The sequence below is a fragment of the Hemitrygon akajei genome, unplaced genomic scaffold (assembly GCF_048418815.1).
Source record: "Hemitrygon akajei unplaced genomic scaffold, sHemAka1.3 Scf000053, whole genome shotgun sequence".
Lineage (NCBI taxonomy): Eukaryota > Metazoa > Chordata > Chondrichthyes > Myliobatiformes > Dasyatidae > Hemitrygon > Hemitrygon akajei.
This window is the reverse complement of record NW_027331939.1, coordinates 3,480,461-3,498,618: the sequence shown is the minus strand read 5'-3', so window position 1 is coordinate 3,498,618 and position 18,158 is coordinate 3,480,461. Positions and strand designations below refer to the sequence as shown.

At 41.7% G+C, this 18,158-nt stretch overlaps 1 protein-coding gene across 5 annotated transcripts in view; it reads right to left on the bottom strand.

Moving 5' to 3' along the window:
* Positions 1 to 223: 223 nt before the first annotated feature.
* The window catches only part of LOC140721276 (uncharacterized), a 133,707-nt gene continuing 115,772 nt past the window's right edge, over positions 224 to 18,158 (bottom strand). For 3 of the 5 annotated variants that reach the window (XM_073036129.1, XM_073036127.1, XM_073036128.1), the window contains exon 3: positions 15,176 to 17,848. In XM_073036129.1, coding sequence (XP_072892230.1) covers positions 16,090 to 17,448 — 1,359 coding nt within the window. In that variant the 5' untranslated portion in view covers positions 17,449 to 17,848 and the 3' untranslated portion in view covers positions 15,176 to 16,089. Of the gene's footprint in view, positions 1,421 to 14,985; positions 15,125 to 15,175; positions 17,849 to 18,158 lie in introns of those variants that run through there. The other 2 variants (XR_012097355.1, XR_012097356.1) reach the window with 2 other exon arrangements.

Sequence of the window (18,158 nt, the reverse complement as noted above, 5' to 3'; positions counted from 1 at the left end):
AGGCCGTTCACCTGCTCGGACTGTGGGAAGGGATTCAGCTGCTCATCCCAACTGAAGGTACATCAGCGAATTCACACTGGGGAGTGACCTTTCACCTGCTCGGAATGTGGGAAGGGATTCACTCGGTCATCCCAACTGAAGGTACATCAGCGAGTTCACTCTGGGGAGAAGCCATTCACCTGCTCAAGCCTGAATTATACCTCTGAGTAGGCACTATGGCATAACAGACTCAGTAGCCCATGCATGTTGTCTACACGGTTGTGAGCATTTCTACTTGTGCGTTTGTGTGTCTGCGTCGCTCTGCCAAAATGCTAGTTGGCATTGGGGTTCTATGCTACTGTGTTGAATTGACCCGTGTGGAGTTGGGAACGATGGCGACTGCTGAGTTCATCTTGTTGGAGTTGGAGCTAATAGATGTTGAACAAGAGTTACTTTTATTGAAATTACTGCAGCACAGAAAAGAGAGAAGTTTTTCCATTTCTTTGCGCATTCCACAACGACCATACCGATGTTTATGGAAATTTCTTTCCACAAATTTGATGCCATTTTCAATTCTTTATGGTGTGCCGACGAAGGGTCATGCAAATGGACATATTTTCTGACTTCTTCACTTACCCTCTCCTCAATTTGGTCCACTTCCCAACTTCGAAGCAACAGGAAATGCACAGGAGGAAACTGGCTGCTGCCAAGTAGACCAATCACAGTTCTTGCGGTCTGTGTCGCCACGACACATAGGTACATTTTTGGGAATGTGCGCGTTAGGCTACATTGGGCAAAAGACTCTCTTGGAGGCGCTAAATGGAATTGCTTTCCGGCTTTGCTCCGTTCATTTTAAATTTACTTACCACCCCTTTAATATCTTTATCAAAGTGTTTATAACACTTTTATATGTTTGAATTTGAATTTTAATCGACTAAAATGGCTTACAGAGGAAGAAAGGCATTAGCCGAAGGCAAGGAAACTGGTGATGGAAATGGAAATAAAGAAGATGTCTTTGAACAGCCTAAAAAATTTCCACTTACTTTACCGGCTATCTAGAATCTTTTGGATGAAAAACTTGATGAAAGATTTACTACCTTGGAAGTATGGTTAAAGGAGAGTGAAGGTGGATTGGCAACACTTGAAAAGAAGAACGAAAAACAGCAGTGGCAAATTTCAGCAATTATCAAAGCTGGCAAACTTTTGTATCACAAATTGAATTCTTTGGAAATGAAATGAACTTCGACACTCATACATTGGAGCAGAATAAAGTCAAGATTATTGATTTGGAGAGTCAAAGCCAGACTGAATTTGCGAATAATAGACTCAGTGCGGACGTTGAGAGCCGGGATCTTACTCAGTTTTTTCTCAATTCTCAATGGAGGTCTTTGGCTCGGAGGTTTCTTCTTCTCTTCCTGTGCTCAACTGCGCACATCGGGCGCTGAAACCAAAACGATCAAAAGGGTTAAAACCGCGTCATGTAATTCTTCGATGTCACAATCTGAATACCAAGGAGCACTTCATTCAGATTGCTTGTCAGAATGAAGTTACTGAGCATGAGAATCTTAAGTTTCATTATGTTGAAGAATGTTGTCCTGAGGTGATGCAAGAAAGATTGCATTTTAAAATGGTGATGTCAGAATTGTATCAGAGGAATCTTCATCCGGCTTTGTTATATCCCTTTCACCTAAGGGTTGCTCTGCCTCATAAATCATTTAAATGGTTTAAATGTGTGGATGAATCAAAACAATTTCTCGAAGATCTAAGCTTGAACGCAGATGTCTAATGTTTTGAAGATCAATATTTGAGTTTGGATGTCTATGAAATTTACCATTCCTTTATGTCTGTGTATATCTGGTTTATTAGTTAACAACCAGCTTATAGATTTGGACAGTTTAGAACTTTGCCCTTGAGTTGATTACAGTCATACTGTATTTTGACGTTCAGAAGTTTATTATGTTTCCATGTTAAAGTTCCTTTCTTTTACCTTCATTGTTTTACTTTTTTTATTTTTAATTGTTTGCTTTTGAAAATTATTAAGACTCTGATTTGCTGATTATTTCTTTTTTCTTGAAATATTATTAAGATTGTATTTTGTGTCATTTTTAAAGACCTTGTCTTTTAAAACGGTCTGCAATAGGCTGTTTTCTCTGAAATGTGTTTGACATTCCTTGTAATTTTTTGACTATGGGTGCTTTGTTTATTTTTTTTTGTAATTTGGAGATTTTCCCTCAGGGGAGATGGGGGTAGAGAGGTTCTTAGATAGTTCTCTGGCTGTCTATTGGCCAGGTTTTTGGACTTTGTGGGTGGGGGATAGGGCTATTTTTAGTCTAGTATTTTTCTTTTGGGCTGAATTGAAGCTACAAAAATGTCTGTATTGTCATAACTTCCGGTTCCTCTTTAAACTTTCCCTCTTCCTGATTCGTGAGTTTCCTATGCGATATGGTTAACCCTTTACATACTACATTGTTTATTTAAGGAAAATGGATATCATTAATTATGTTGGCATTATTAATTTTGTTTCATGGAATACGAATGATTTGAATCATCCAATTAAATGGAAGAAGATTTTTAGAGTTTTTCATAGACTGAATGCTCAGATTATCTTTGCACAGGAGGCTCATGTGAGGAAGGAGGATAATCAGCACGTCTTTAGGTATTGGAAAGGCCAACAGTTTCACTCATTGACTAAGGAGAAAGGTGTTTCTTTTTTCTAGACTCCTGGAACTCATTTGTTCACTACAATACAATTTCAGACCCATATGGTAGATCTCTATTAGTCACTGGTTAACTTTATAACGATAAATTAGTTTTGGTTAATATTTATGCACTAAATACTGACTATCCTGAATTCTTTAAGCACTTTTTTGTATTTTTTCTCAATTTAAATGAATATATGGTAATAATGGGTGGAGATTTTAATTGTTGTCTGAATCCTATGATGAATGGTGGTTCAACTCTATTTTACTTCAGGGCATAAGTTTTGTTAATTTCATTAAAGAACAGATTGCCTTTTTCTTTTCAACTAACTCAATGGAAGAAATTTTCAGTGGGATATTATACGATACCTTTAAAACATATATCCGAGGGCAAATTATCTCATACTCTGCTGAATTGAAAAAACAAATTCTTAATGAAATATGTACATTGGTTAATAATATTACAGAAATTGATAGAAAATATTCTTTTGCTCCCATTTTAAGTCTTTATAAAGAGAGAATTGAACTTCAGATGCAACATCATTTGTTATTAACATCCCCGATTGAAAATCAGTTACTTAAAACTAAGAGTCAATTTTATAAATATGGTAATAAATCGGGAAAATTATTAGGTAACCAATTAAAAGTGATTTGGCGAAACTTCAGATTAATGGGGTTTGCAAACGGGAAGGTATTTTGACGGTTGACCATGGTGAATTTAACAAATCTTTTCAAGAATTTTATACCAATTTATACAAATCAGAATTTCCTGATGATTCTACCATAATGTATGAATTTTAAAAGAAATTCAATATTCTGAAATTATCAGTTAATGAACGTTTAGTATTAGTCAGACACATTACTGAAGAGGAAGTAAGCAATTTATTCAATGAATTCTGGTGAAGCACCTGGTTTGGATGGTATACTGCTGAATTTTTCAAATCTTTTTCTGATTTACTTTCTCCTGGTGAGGTAAAAATGTTAAAGATTATTTATAGGTAAATTACCACAATCCTTTTATGAAGCATCTATTTCTTTAATTCCTAAAAATGATAAAGATCTCACTGAATGTGCATCATACAGACCTCTATCTTTGTTGAATGCGGAATCTAAAATCCTTTCTAAAATATTAGCAATTAGATTGAAGAAGATATTGCCACAAATTGTCTCTGAGGATCAGACAGGATTTATTAAAAATCATTATTCACATTTTAATGTTTGGAGGTTAATGAACATTGTATACACAACTTTATCTAAGACTCCAAAATGTGTTATCTTGCTCGACACCGAGAAGGCATTTGATACACTTGAATGGGAATTTTTTTTTTTACTATACTTGATAAATCTAATTTTAGCCCAAAATTTATATTTTGGATCCAATTGATATATCATATACCTTTGGCGTCTGTTTCACTAATAATCAGAGATCCCCTTTCTTTAGGCTTTTCCAAGGTACTAGACAAGGCTGTCCTTTGAGCCCCTTACATCAGATATTGGCCTGGAGCCCTTGGCATCGCTATTCGTGATTCACCCAACATATTTGGTGTTACTCATGGGAATGGGACACATGAAGTATCGCTATATGCAGATGACCTGTCACTATATATTTCTAATTCAGAGGAATCCATTCCTGCAGTAATAACACGACTTGCTCAGTTTAGTAGTTTTTCTACCTATAAACTGAATCTTAATAAAAGTGTGCTTTATCATTAAATATGCAAGTCTCAATGTATAGACAGTCATCATTTCGATTGGTTGCTGATTATTTTATTTATTTGGGTGTTAAAATTACTAAGAAGCTCAACGATTTATTTAAAGTTAATGTTGACCCTTAATTGATCATGTTAAACAATTGTTTACTAAATAGTCCCCATTGTCCTTACCCTTGATTGGTTACATTAATGCTATTAAGATGATTATTTTACCTAAATTTCTGTATCTATTTTATGCAATATCAATTTTTATCCCTAAATCTTTCTTTTTGATATTATTGATACTAAAATTTCTTCATATATAAGGCAGAATAGAAATTCCTGCCTAAGGAAGAAATATTTACAGAAGTCAAAAAAGGAAGGCGGATCCTAGATTTTATTATTGGGCAATTAATATTCGATATTTAACGTTTTGGACACAAGAGTTGGATGAAACTCCGTGTCCAGGATGGATGAACCTCGAGCGTGAGACTGTACAGGTGTTTTCATTGCCTTTTATTTTAGGGGCTTTTCTCCCCTTTGCACTTACTAAATTGAATAAACAAATGGTAAATCCAATAATTAAACGTACAATAGGAATATGGTTTCAATTTTGTAAATTTTTGGACTGAATAAATATATACTGTCAAGTTCTATTATATCTTTTTTTTTCTTTCAACCATTTAAATTGATCAAGCTTTTCTTTTATGGAAAACGGAAAATTATGCTTTCGTGACTTATTTATGGATGATTGTTTTATGTCTTTTGAACAGTTTTCTAATAAATATAATTTGCCTAGATCACACTTTTTCAGATATTTACAGATTAGAAACTTTTTGAATGTTATTTTACATTCTGTTCCGATATCACATCAAATTGATGTTACGGAAAAAAAAAGTTCAAATCCGTATTGGAAGAGTTTATTATCATTTAGTTATGATTTAATTATGAAAATATGCTTAGATACTTCTGATAAAATTAAGAATGGGTGGGAAAGAGAACTTCAGATACCTTTACCTATACAGAAATGCGAGAAAATTCTTCAACTAGAAAATTCCTTCCTCAGTTTGTGTCAGACATGCATTCATACAATTTAAGGTGGTTCATAGGGCTCCTATGACCACTGGTAAGTTAGCTCATTTTTACTGCCATATAAATCCTGTGTGATAGAGGTAATTCTGAGGTAGCTTCATTGAAACGTATGTTCTGGTCTTGTCCTCTTCTAAAAATAATATTGGAAATATATATTTGATATTATCTCAGTAGTTCTGCGTATTGATTTACAACCACATCCTATTATTGCAATATTTGGACTACCAGTGATAGACTGTAGTCAACTATCCTCATCAGCTTGTCGTCTAATTGCATTTGTTACATTAATAGCCAGAAGACCCATTTTACTTGAAAGATTCCAATCCCCCTGCTACATTGTAAAGGTTTTCCGAAGCCTTAGCATGTCTAAACTTGGAAAAAAAAAACGAGTGGTACTGTGGATCCTTCGGTTAAATTTGAAGAGACTCGGAGACCATTTATTCAATATTTTCATATGATGTAAGTTGACCCTTTCCGAATCTTGTGTAATAAGGTTTTGTTCATGTATAGAGGAGCGGAGTTAATGACAAATAATAATTTCAGCCATTGTGATATGACAGCCCAATTTTTGTCTATTTGTTTTTATTTAGTTTAGTGTTTTTTTTCTAGTATAGGGTGTTTTCCCCTTATAGAATATCTTTTTCATGGTTAGTTGCTATGAGATTGGGAGGTTAAACTATATTTGTCATTTGGAATTGGTGTTTTTACATGTTAACCGTTATTAATGTAATCCCGATCTCTTTATATCATTACTATTATTGCTATGCTTATTAAATTTGAAACTTAATAAAAAGATTGAAAAAGAAAAGGAAATTGGCTGCTACCAGCTGGACCAATCACAGTTCTTGTCGTCTGCGTCGCTGCGACGCGTAGTTACATTTTTAGGAATGTACGCGTTAGGCTACGGCATACGGTACAGCCTAGGGTGCAGCGTCGGGTACGCGGCTACGTAGAGCCTACGGCGTAGCCTCGACGGAGAAGAATAATTCAGGCTTCAGTGTGTGGGAAGGGATTCACTTGGTCATCTCAACTACAGAGACACCAGCGAGTTCACACTGGGTAGAGACTGATCACCTGCGCAGACTTTAGGAGGAGATTTTCACAGCCAAATCAACCAAAGGTGCATCATTGAGTTCACACTGTGGAGAGGTTGTTTATCTGCTGTGAATGAGGGAAGCGATCCACTCAGTCATCTAACCTTACGTAACTTTCACTTCAGCTGGCAGTTTAATATACGGGCTGATAGCTCCCAGCCCGGCCAAACTTCAGAAATCTCATTTGGGTGGATGCTGTGTGATGTGTCCCATGTTACAGATCAGTACCCTGAAATTACAAACGATACACAATATGCAATTAAACGATTGAGCTCTATAATTCTGACTTTGACTATAGGGTTAGTAAAGAAAATGAAAAAAAGAAAAAGGGCCGCTCTCTCCATTCATGTCTTCTCATGTCTCGCCAGCAAAAAACCGTGAAAATCTCTCTTCCAGACTCACAAAGAAGAATATTTCTGTCATTGCACAGCCCCACACTGGAAAACCCTATTTCCTCTAGTCGTAACCTAAACATTGCTGCCACAGAGAAACCATTACCTCAGCAGCAAAACATTACAGAGAGGCCGCTACTTCAGCAGTGAAACCTTACAGCGTGTTACACTTGTGACACACTACCGGGTTCACACAGGGGAGAAAGTTTCAATAAGCTGCATGCTGGATATTTGTCCATCACCGTTGCTGAATGCAATTTCGAGAGTGACTGTCGGTGCTGAACTCTGCAATTATTGCTGCTGCTCACCACATCCAGTTCTGCACCCTGGTCACTGGGCATGGGAGGAGTTTCATGCACATTCACCTTTAATGGGCCTAGATCTGTGACAAATAAATCAGTTCTATATTAAACGTTGTCTCCGGTACTTAGTGAATTTATAACACAACTAGTATACAGCAGAGAGTCAACTCAGGCTGGCTGGACACTGCCTGTGATTTTGTTCCACAGCAGATCTTTCAAATCCTCCCCTGTTGTTCACCTCTCACTGTCCCTGTGAATGAGTTCCAAATAGTCACCACTCTGTGGGCGAAGAGGTTTCCCTTGAATTCTCTGCAGTGCGAAGAAGTCGAGCTGACTGTAGTTCTGTCTGAGATGTTCTTCGCCCCTCAAATCTCTATGCATCACAAAGAGGAAGTAGTATTCTAAAGCTCAGGTGACAAAACCGTGGCTGATAAGAGAAACCAAAGAAAACATAAAAACCAAAGAGAGGGCATAGAGCAAAAATCACTAGTATGTTGGAGGATTGGGAAGATTTTAAAAACCAACAGAATGCAACTAAAATAATTAAGAAGGAAATGATGGAACACTTAAGTGAGCTAGCCGGTAATATTAAAGAGGATACCAAATGTTTCTTCAGGTAATTGTACTGTAAAAGAAAGGCGGAAGCGGATATCGAACCACTGAAAAGTGATGATGGAGAGGTAGTAATGGGCTGGGGGTGCAAGCTGATGGCAGATGAACTGAATATCTCTCGAAGACCCCGGCAGGAATATGGAAGTACCAGATGTCAGTGGACTGAATGTGTGAAGTTACGTTACTCGGGAGAAGGTTCTTGGGAAACAGAGATGGTCTGAAGGTAAATAGGTTCCCTGGATCAGATGGTATACACCACAGAGATCTGAAAGAGGTGGCTGAAGAGATGTGGAGGCGTTAGCAATGATTTTTCGAGTATCGTTAAGGAAATAAAATCCTAAGTTAGTTTTCCCTTCACTACTCCCCCTCTCGCAGTTTCACCTATCACCGACCACTTCTTCTACCCTTTTCACCCCCACACTTCTTCCTCTGACGTCTCATCTTTTCTTCCCCCCAGTCCTGATGAAGGGTCTGGGCCTGAAACGTCGACTGTTTACTATTTCCCATATAAGCTGCTTGGCCTCCTAGGTTCCTCCAGCATTTTGTGTTTGTGTTGCTTGGATTCCCAGCATCCACAGAACGTTGCAGTTGATACAGATAAGAGACAGATAGTTTGGAGTAAAGCTGCAGTCTGCAAAATGACTTCGATAGGTTTGGTGAACGGACAACGAAGTCGTGGATGAAATGTACGGAAATGTACAGTGTATGCAAATGTACGGTCATGTACAATTGTGGAAGGAATAAGGGCGTAGAGAAAAAATAAATAAATGGGAGAAAATTCAAAAATCAGAGGTGCATAAGTACTTGGGAATCCTTAAGCAGGAGTCCCTAAAGGTTTGCTTGCAGATTGTGTTGATGAAGGATGACAACTGTAATGTTAGCATATAAGAACAAGGATGTGACACTGTGGCTTTAAAACGTATTGGTCAGATCGCTCTTCGTGTATTGTGAACAGTTTACAACCTGTAAAAACAGATGTGCTCATACTGGAGCGGGTCCGGAGAACATTTACGGGAATGATTCCAGCAACGAAAGGGCTAACGAATGAGGAGTGTTAGATAGCTTTGACCCTGCACTCGCTGGTATAGAAGAAAGAGAGGGGATCTCATTGAAACCTATTAAATATTGAAAGGCCTCGACAGCGTGGCTCTGAAGAAGATGCACACTATACTGTGTGAGTCTGGGACCACAGGTCACAACTTCAATGTATCGGAAATCCACTGAGAGCAGAGATGAGGAGGATTTTCTTTAATCAGGGAGTGGTAAATCTTTAGAATTTATTGCCACGGACGGAGTAGAGGCCAAGTCATTGAGTGTATTTTAAGTGGATGTTGAAAGATTATGGGGAGAAGGCAGGAGAATGGGGTTGAGAGATAATCAATTGGACAGGAAGGAATGGCGGAGGAGACTCGATTGACTGACCAGCCCCTGTCTGATATCTCATGGCTCATGGTCTGAAGAAGAGGCCGGTGAGGTTGCATTAGGGTTAGGATTTTGTTAGGGTATCCACGTCTGGATTATTGTATTCAGTTATAGGAAAGAGGACGCTAAGCTGGAATAAGTGCAGAAAAGATTTACGAGAATGCTGCCAATACTCGAGGCACTGAGTTCTGGAGAGAGATCGGGCAGGTTGGGACCTCACACCTTGAAGTGCAGGAGATTGAGGTGACCTTATGCAGGTGTTCCAAACTATGAGTGTACAGAAATGGGGAATGTGCGCAGTTGAGTGAACTCGGCCTTTTCTCCTTGGAGCGACTGAGGATGAGATGTGACCTGATAGACGTGAATAAGATGATGAGAGACATTGATCGTGTGGATAGTCAGAGGCTTTTTCCCAGGGCTGAAATTGTTGCCACAAGAGGACACAGGTTTAAGTTGCTGGGGTGTAGGTACAAAGGAGATGTCAAGGGTAAGTTTTTTTACACAGAGAGTGGTGAGTGCGTGGAATGGGCTGCCGGCAACGATGGTGGAGGCGGCTACAATAGGGTCTTTTAAGAAACTACTGGATAGGTACATGGAGCTTAGAAAAATAGAGGGCTATGGGTAAGCCCAGTAATTTCTAAGGTCGGGACATGTTCCTCACAACTTTGTGGGCTGAAGGACCTGTATTGTGCTGTACGTTTTATATGTTTACTTTTCTTTTACCCCATTTTTGTGGATTCAACAACCAGAGGGCACCGGTTTAAGGTGAGAGAGGATTGATTTAATAGTGATCCCGGGGGACAATTATTAATCCACTCTCCTTTCCGCTTCATTGATTAACTAATACGATGAGTGCACTGTCAGGTTGGAGGAGCAACAAATCATTTTACATCCGGGTAATTTACAACCTGATGGCATGAACATCGACATCTTTAACAACTACCTCCACCTTTTCTTTTCATCAACCCACACGCCCGTCTCCTCCATTCTGTCTCCCCACTTCTCTCTTCTCCACTGCGGATCTTCTCCCTTTGGTTCCTCTTTTATTTCCTTTTGTCCCATGGTCCGCTCTCTTATCGTATCAGATTCCTTCTTTTCAGTCCTTTGCATTTTCCACCTACCACCTCACAGCGTCTCACTTCATCTCCCACCTCCCCCACCCACTCACCTTCACTCTTATCTGGCTTCACCTATCATCTACCAGCTTGGACTCTTTCCACTCCCCACACCATCTTATTCCGGCTTCTCCCCACTTCCAGTCCTGATGAAGGGTCCCGGCAGGAAATCTCTGTTTTGCTTTATCCCCTCTAGAGAAGCTACCTGACCTCCTGACTTCCTCCAACATTTTGTGTCTGTTACTCTGCATCTCCAACATCTGCAGAATCCCATCGGGACAGAGTGCAGAATCGGGTCTCACTAATGTCGAGGAGGCCACACCTGCAAAACTGGAAACGATGGTTGACCCCAACAAGCACGATGTTGAAAAGTTGCCTCATATGGAAGGACTGTTTAGGACCCTGACTAGTGGTGAGGAGAGAGGTTAGGGGCATCTCTGGCACTTCATCCACTTGCAGTTGGCGTCCAGCCCCTACACCCTTTCTTATCGTGGTGATTTACCACAATAACAGGACCCCCTGATTTGTGGACTCCATTGTCACCAGGTGGCGCTCTGGCGCATAACGCTGAGAGACAGAAATGTGACGCTGCAGCTGCTGAAATGTTTCTTCAAGATTCAGTGTTGTTTAATTCCATTTCCAGCAGACACGTGTAAATGAGGTCGAAATAATTAATACTCCGGCTCCAATGCAACACAGAAACACAACAGTAACAACATATATCCACAGCTTATATACTGTGCACGGACTGATTGTATGTTCATAAAGTGACGCTCGGCATAGGATGCCTGCATATAAGATGACAGACTGGAAATGATAAAGTAGAGGTGTTTGGTGTTGTGGAAGGGTGGGTTAGAGGGTAGAGATATTTATCAGCTTTACTGCTTGGGAAAAGTAGCTGTCCCAGAGTCTGGTAGTCCTGGTGAGGATCCTGCGCATCTACCCCCGATGGGAGTGAGACAAATAGTCCATTAGTGGGATGGGTGAAGGTAGATTGTGAAAATTAGATCGGTGCTTGATCTCAGGAGAGGAAATTTGGAAAATACCAATGCCTTTTAGAACAGCTTGGAATTGTGCAGCCGGCTGGTTGCGTAGGGGCATCAGTGGCGGGAGGTCCTGAGTTTGAATCCAGCCGTGGTGGATTACGGCGTACACAGTTTATTACACAGAGAGTGGTGAGTGCGTGCAATGGGCTGCCGGCAACGATGGTGGAGGCGGCTACAATAGGGTCTTTTAAGAAACTACTGGATAGGTACATGGAGCTTAGATAAATAGAGGGCTATGGGTAAGCCCAGTAATTTCTAAGGTCGGGACATGTTCCTCACAACTTTGTGGGCTGAAGGACCTGTATTGTGCTGTAGGTTTTCTATGTTTACTTTTCTTTTACCCCATTTTTGTGGAATCAACAACCAGAGGGCACCGGTTTAAGGTGAGAGAGGATTGATTTAATAGTGATCCCGGGGGACAATTATTAATCCACTCTCCCTTCGGGTTCATTGTTTAACTAATACGATGCGTGCACTGTCAGGTTGGAGGAGCAACAACTCATATTACATCCGGGTAGTTTACAACCTGATGGCATGAACATCGATATCTTTAACAACTACCTCCACCTTTTCTTTTCATCAACCCACACGCCCGTCTCCTCCATTCTGTCTCCCCACTTCTCTCTTCTCCATTGCGGATCTTCTCCCTCTGGTTCCTCTTTTATTTCCTTTTGTCCCATGGTCCGCTCTCTTATCGTATCAGATTCCTTCTTTTCAGTCCTTTGCATTTTCCACCTACCACCTCACAGCGTCTCACTTCATCTCCCACCTCCCCCACCCACTCACCTTCACTCTTATCTGGCTTCACCTATCAGCTACCAGCTTGGACTCTTTCCACACCCCACACCATCTTATTCCGGCTCCTCCCCACTTCCAGTCCTGATGAAGGGTCTCGGCAGGAAATCTCTGTTTGGCTTTATCCCCTCTACAGAAGCTACCAGACCTCCTGACTTCCTCCAACATTTTGTGTATGTTACTCTGCATCTCCAACATCTGCAGAATCTCATCGGGACAGAGTGCAGAATGCAGAGACTACATCGGGTCTCACTAATGTCGAGGAGGCCACACCTGGAAAACTGAAAACAGTAGATGACCCCAACGAGCACGATGTTGAAAAGTTGCCTCATATGGAAGGACTGTTTAGGACCCTGACTAGTGGTGAGGAGAGTGGTTTGGGGCATCTCTGGCACTTCATCCACTTGCAGTTGGCTTCCAGCCCCTACACCCCTTCTTATTGCTGTAAACCTCTCCCTTTTGTGGACAACACTGCCACTTGATGGTGATTTACCACAATAACAGGACCCCCTGATTTGTGGACTCCATTGTCACCAGGTGGCGCTCTGTCGCAATAACGCTGAGAGACAGAAATGTGACGCTGCAGCCTGCTGAAATGTTTCTTCAAGATTCAGGGTTGTTTAATTCCATTTCCAGCAGACACGTGTAAATGAGGTCGACATAATTATTACTCCGGCTCCAATGCAACACAGAAATACAACAGTAACAACATATATCCACAGCTTATATACTGTGCATGGATTGATTGTATGTTCATAAAGTGAGGCTCGGCATAGGATGCCTGCATATAAGATGACAGACAGGAAATGATAGAGGTGTTTGGTGTTGTGGAAGTATGGGTTAGTGGGCAGAGATATTTATCAGCTTTACTGCTTGGGAAAAGGAGCTGTCCCAGAGGCTGGTAGTCCTGGTGAGGACGCTGCGTATCTACCCCCGATGGGAGTGAGACAAATAGTCCATGAGTGTGATGGGTGAAGGTAGATTGTGAAAATTAGGTTGGTGCTTGATCTCAAGAGAGGGAATTTGGAAAATACCAATGAGATGCCTTTTAGATCATCTTGGAATTGTGTAGCTGGCTGGTGGTGTAGTGGCATCAGTGGCGGAAGGTCCTGAGTTTGAATCCAGCCGGCACCCATCTGTGCTGGGTTAAGAGCTGGTGATCTCTTAAAAAAAATCTCACCCGGCAGAAGGCAAATACAACAATGGCAAGCCATTGCTGTAACTAGCCTAGCACACAATTTCCCAATACGTCAGAGGAAATCGCCTGCTAAGTTGAAAATTCCGGATGTGACCTACCTTCCCTTTGCAATTGTGCCCACTAGGGAAAAGTTAATTCTGGAATGAACCAAATTTGATTGGGGAGCTTTTGGTAAAGGGAGCATGTGGATACAGTGATAATAACATGACTGAATTCACCCTTCACTTTGAGAGGGGAAAGGTAAAACAAGATGCATTATTATTGGTGGAGTGAGGGGAACTATGGAGGCACTGGAGAAGAGCTTACCAAAGTTGATTGGAAAGGGACACTAGCAGGGATGATGGCAGAATAGCAATGGCTGGAGTTGCTCCACTTGACAGCCTCAGGGTTGAAGAGAAACACATCATATTCCACCTGCGTAGCTCCAACCTGAAGGCATGAATATCGATTTCTCCTTCCAGTAAAAAAAAATCACAGCCCATTGCCTTTCCTTCTACTTACTCCCGAATAACGTAACTTTACACATTCTGACCACTGACATTTGGGACTTCCATATTCCTGCCAGTGCCTTCCACAGATAAGAGTGAGTACAATACTTATTCAGTTCATCAGCCATCACCTTTCACCCTCACCCCATTATTCCCTCTCCAGCATCATTCTCCAGTGGTTTGATATCCATTTCTGTCTCTCTTTTACACAATATGTACCTGAAATTAAAAATGGTATCCTCTTTAATATTACTGGCTAGCTCATCTGTGTATTCCATCTTTTCCTTCTTAATGGTTTTGGTTGCATTCTGTTCATTTTTAAAACTTCCCAATTCTCTAACTGCCTAGTATTTTTTGTTCTGTGCCCTCTTTGGTCTTTATGTTGTCTTTGGTTTCTCTTAGCAGCTACGGTTTTGTCACCTTACCTTTAGAATACTACTTCCTCTTTGTGATGTGTATATCCCGTCACTTCCAGATTGCTTCCAGAAATTCCAGCCATTGCTGCTCTGTTTTCATCCCTGCCCGTGTTCTTTCCAAATCAATTTTGACCAATTTTTCTCTCAGGCCTCTATAATTCTCTTTTTATTCATATCTGACTTTACTTTCTCCTTCTCTAATGTCGGGGTGAATTTGATCATATTAAGATCATTTGTCCCGAAGGGTTCTTTGAACTCAAGTGACCTAATTAATTCCGGTTCATTACAACACCCAATCCAGAATAGCTGATCCCCAAGTGGGCTCAACCACGAGCTGCTCTAAAAAAAAATGCATCTTGTAGGCATTCTAGGAATTCCTCCTCTTGAGACCAACACCATCCTGATTTTCCTAATCTCCTGCATGACAATCCCCCATGACTATTGTAACATTGCCCTTTTGGCACTCATTTTCTATCTCTCATTGTAATTTGTGCACCACATACTGTTTTGGGGTCACTATACAATTCCCATCAAGGATTTTTTTGTACATTTGCTGTTCCTTAACTACCCACAGATTCCACACTGCCCAACCCTATGCCACCTGTTATCTAATGATTTTATTTAATATTTTACCAACAGAGCCACACAACCCCACGGCCGGCTTGTTATTTCACACAATTCACACAAAGTGTTGGAGAAGCTCAGCAGGTCAGGCAGCATCTATGGATGGGAATTAACATTTCCAGCCGTGACCCTTCACCGGGACTCGTGATAACCATGTATCTGAAAAATCAACAAGCAAAAGCAACAGAAAGTAGAGCAATATTGGGAAAACCTTTGACAAAATTTATTTCAAGGCTTTAAAAAACTGCCGAACAGAGCTCAATAGTTAACAAATACAACAAAGGCAATAAACACTTCCATCAATACCGACATTGACTTTTTTTAATGAAAATATCTTAGTCCCATTTCAATCAGTAAAATTTACAAAGATAAGTAAGAACTGAAATGACAAGTTTAGAAAAAACTACTTACACTCAAACCCACTGAGATTAACACGACCTTGGACAGAAGGAGGAAGAGGAATAACACACATGAGAAAAAAATCACATAAGACCATAACACAAAGGAGCAGATTCGGCCATTCGGCCCATCGAGTCTGCTCCACAATTTCATCATGAGTGGATCCAATCTGCCCTTTAGTCCCATTCCCCCACCTTCTCACCGTAACCTTTGATGCCCTGACTACTCAGATACCTATCAATCTCTGCCTTAAACACACCCAATGACTTGGCCTCCACTGCTGCCCGTGGCAACAAATTCCATAGATTCACCACCCTCTGACAAAAAAAAAATTCTCCGCATCTCTGTTCTGAATGGGCGCCCTGCAAACCTTACATCATGCCCTCTTGTACTAGATTCCCCAGTCACTCTCGTAATTGCATTCAGCAATGGGGATAGAAAAATATCCAGCCTACAGCTTATTGAAACTTTCTCCCCAATGTGAACCCAGTCGTGTGTTACAAGGTTAGATTACTGAGTGAATCCCTTCCCATATTCACAGCAAGTGAACGGCCTCTCCCCAGTGGAACACAATGATGCAGCTTTGGTGGAGACGGTTGAGATGATCTCTTCCCAAAGCCTGAGCAGATGATCTGTGGTGTGAACTCGCTGGTGTTTTAATAGATGAGATGATCGTGTGAATGCCTTCCCACATTCGCAGGTCGACGGCCTCTCCCCAGTGGAACTCACTGGTGTGCTAGCAGATCAGATGACTGAGTGAATCCCTTCTCACAATCTGAGCGGGTGAAATCCCTCTCTGCAGTGTGAACTGACTGGTGAGTCACTAGGTGAGATGATGTGGTGAATCCTTTCCCACAGTCTGAGCAGGTGAATGGCTGCTCCCCAGTGTGAACTAACTGATGTGCTTGTAGGCTACCTAACTGTGTGAATCCCTTTCCACAGTCTGAGCAGGTGAACGGCCTCTCCCCAGTGTGAACTCGCTGGTGAGTCTGTAGGTTGGATGACTGAGTGAATGTCTTTCCACAGACTGAGCAGGTGAATGGCTTCTCCCCAGTGTGAACTGACTGGTGTCTCCGTAGGTGAGATGCCTGAGTGAATCCCTTCCCACAGTCTAAGCAGGTGAACAGCCTCTCCCCAGTGTGAACTCGCTGGTGACTCTGTAGGTTGAATAATCGAGTGAATCCTTTCCCACAGTCTGAGCAGGTGAACAGCTTCTCCCCAGTGTGAACTTGCTGGTGTCTCTGTAGGTTAGATAACTGAGTGAATCTCTTCCCACAGACTGAACAGATGAAATCCCTCACTGCAGTGTGAACTGACTGGTGAGTCACTAGGTGAGATGATGTGGTGAATCTCTTCCCACAGTCTGAGCAGGTGAATGGCCGCTCCCCAGTGTGAACTAACTGGTGTGTTTGTAGGCTACCTAACTGTGTGAATCCCTTTCCACAGTCTGAGCAAGTGAACGGCTTCTCCCCAGTGTGAACTCGCTGGTGTGTCTGTAGGTTGGATGACTGAGTGAATGTCTTCCCACAGACTGAGCAGGTGAATGGCTTCTCCCCAGTGTGAACTGACTGGTGTCTCCGTAAGTGAGATGCCTGAGTGAATCCCTTCCTACAGTCTGAGCAAGTGAACAGCCACTCCCCAGTGTAAACTCGCTGGTGACTCTGTAGGTTGAATGATCGAGTGAATCCCTTCCCACAGTCTGAGCAGGTGAACAGCTTCTCCCCAGTGTGAACTTGCTGGTGTCTCTGCAGGTTAGATGACTGAGTGAATGTCTTCCCACAGACTGAGCAGGTGAAATCTCTCACTGCAGTGTGAACTGACAGGTGAATCAGTAGGTGAGATGATGTGGTGAATCCCTTCTCACAGACTGAGCAGGTGAACGGCCTCTCCCCAGTGTGAACTCTCTGATGTACCTTCAGTTCAGATGACTGAGTGAATCCCTTCCCACAGTCTGAGCAGGTAAACAGTTTCTCCCCAGTGTGAATTCTTTGATGGATCTTCAGTTTAGATGAGCAAGTGAATCCCTTCCCACAGTCCGAATAGGTAAACGGCCACTCCCCGGTGAGAACTCGCTTGTGAGCCATTAGGACAGATGACCGAGTGAATCCTTACCCCATAAATTCAGCAGATGACCAGCCTCTGCCCAGTGTGAACTGACTGGTGTGTCCACAGGTGGGAAGACTGACTGCATCCCTTCTCACACACAGCACAGGTGAATGGCCTTGCCCAGTGTAAACTTGCTGATATACATTCAGTTGAAATGACCGACTGAATCCATTCCCACTGTCTGAGCAGATGAATGGTTTCCCCCCTGATTAAAATGATGGACATGCCAGTAAGTCAGATGACCGAGTGAATCCCTCCCCACAGTCTGAACAGGAAGGATGATCGAGTGAATCCCTTGCTCCATTTCTTAAATATCTGGACAGAGACAGCAAAACTATATTCGAGATTTCCGTAGACAAATTTCTTGTCATTTGTAACCTGTAAAAAGATTTTAAAAATCCATCAATGGGTGCAGGACAACATTTCAGATCACGTGAGTTGTCAAGGTGTGAACTGACATCACACTGTTACAGTGAAGTTCAACCCAAGTTGGATGGAGAAATCATCTTCTAACTGGGCACAGTGCTGGTATCTGGAATGAGCATTGAACGCTCTGATGCTCTTCCTGTCTCTCTAAGAATGGGGCATTTCTGCCATCTCCAATCTGTGACTTGGCTCAGTCTGACTCTCTCCATTGATATTATTCCCTGTTCCCACTGAGCTGCATGGGTGCCTGGCCCCACAGTAA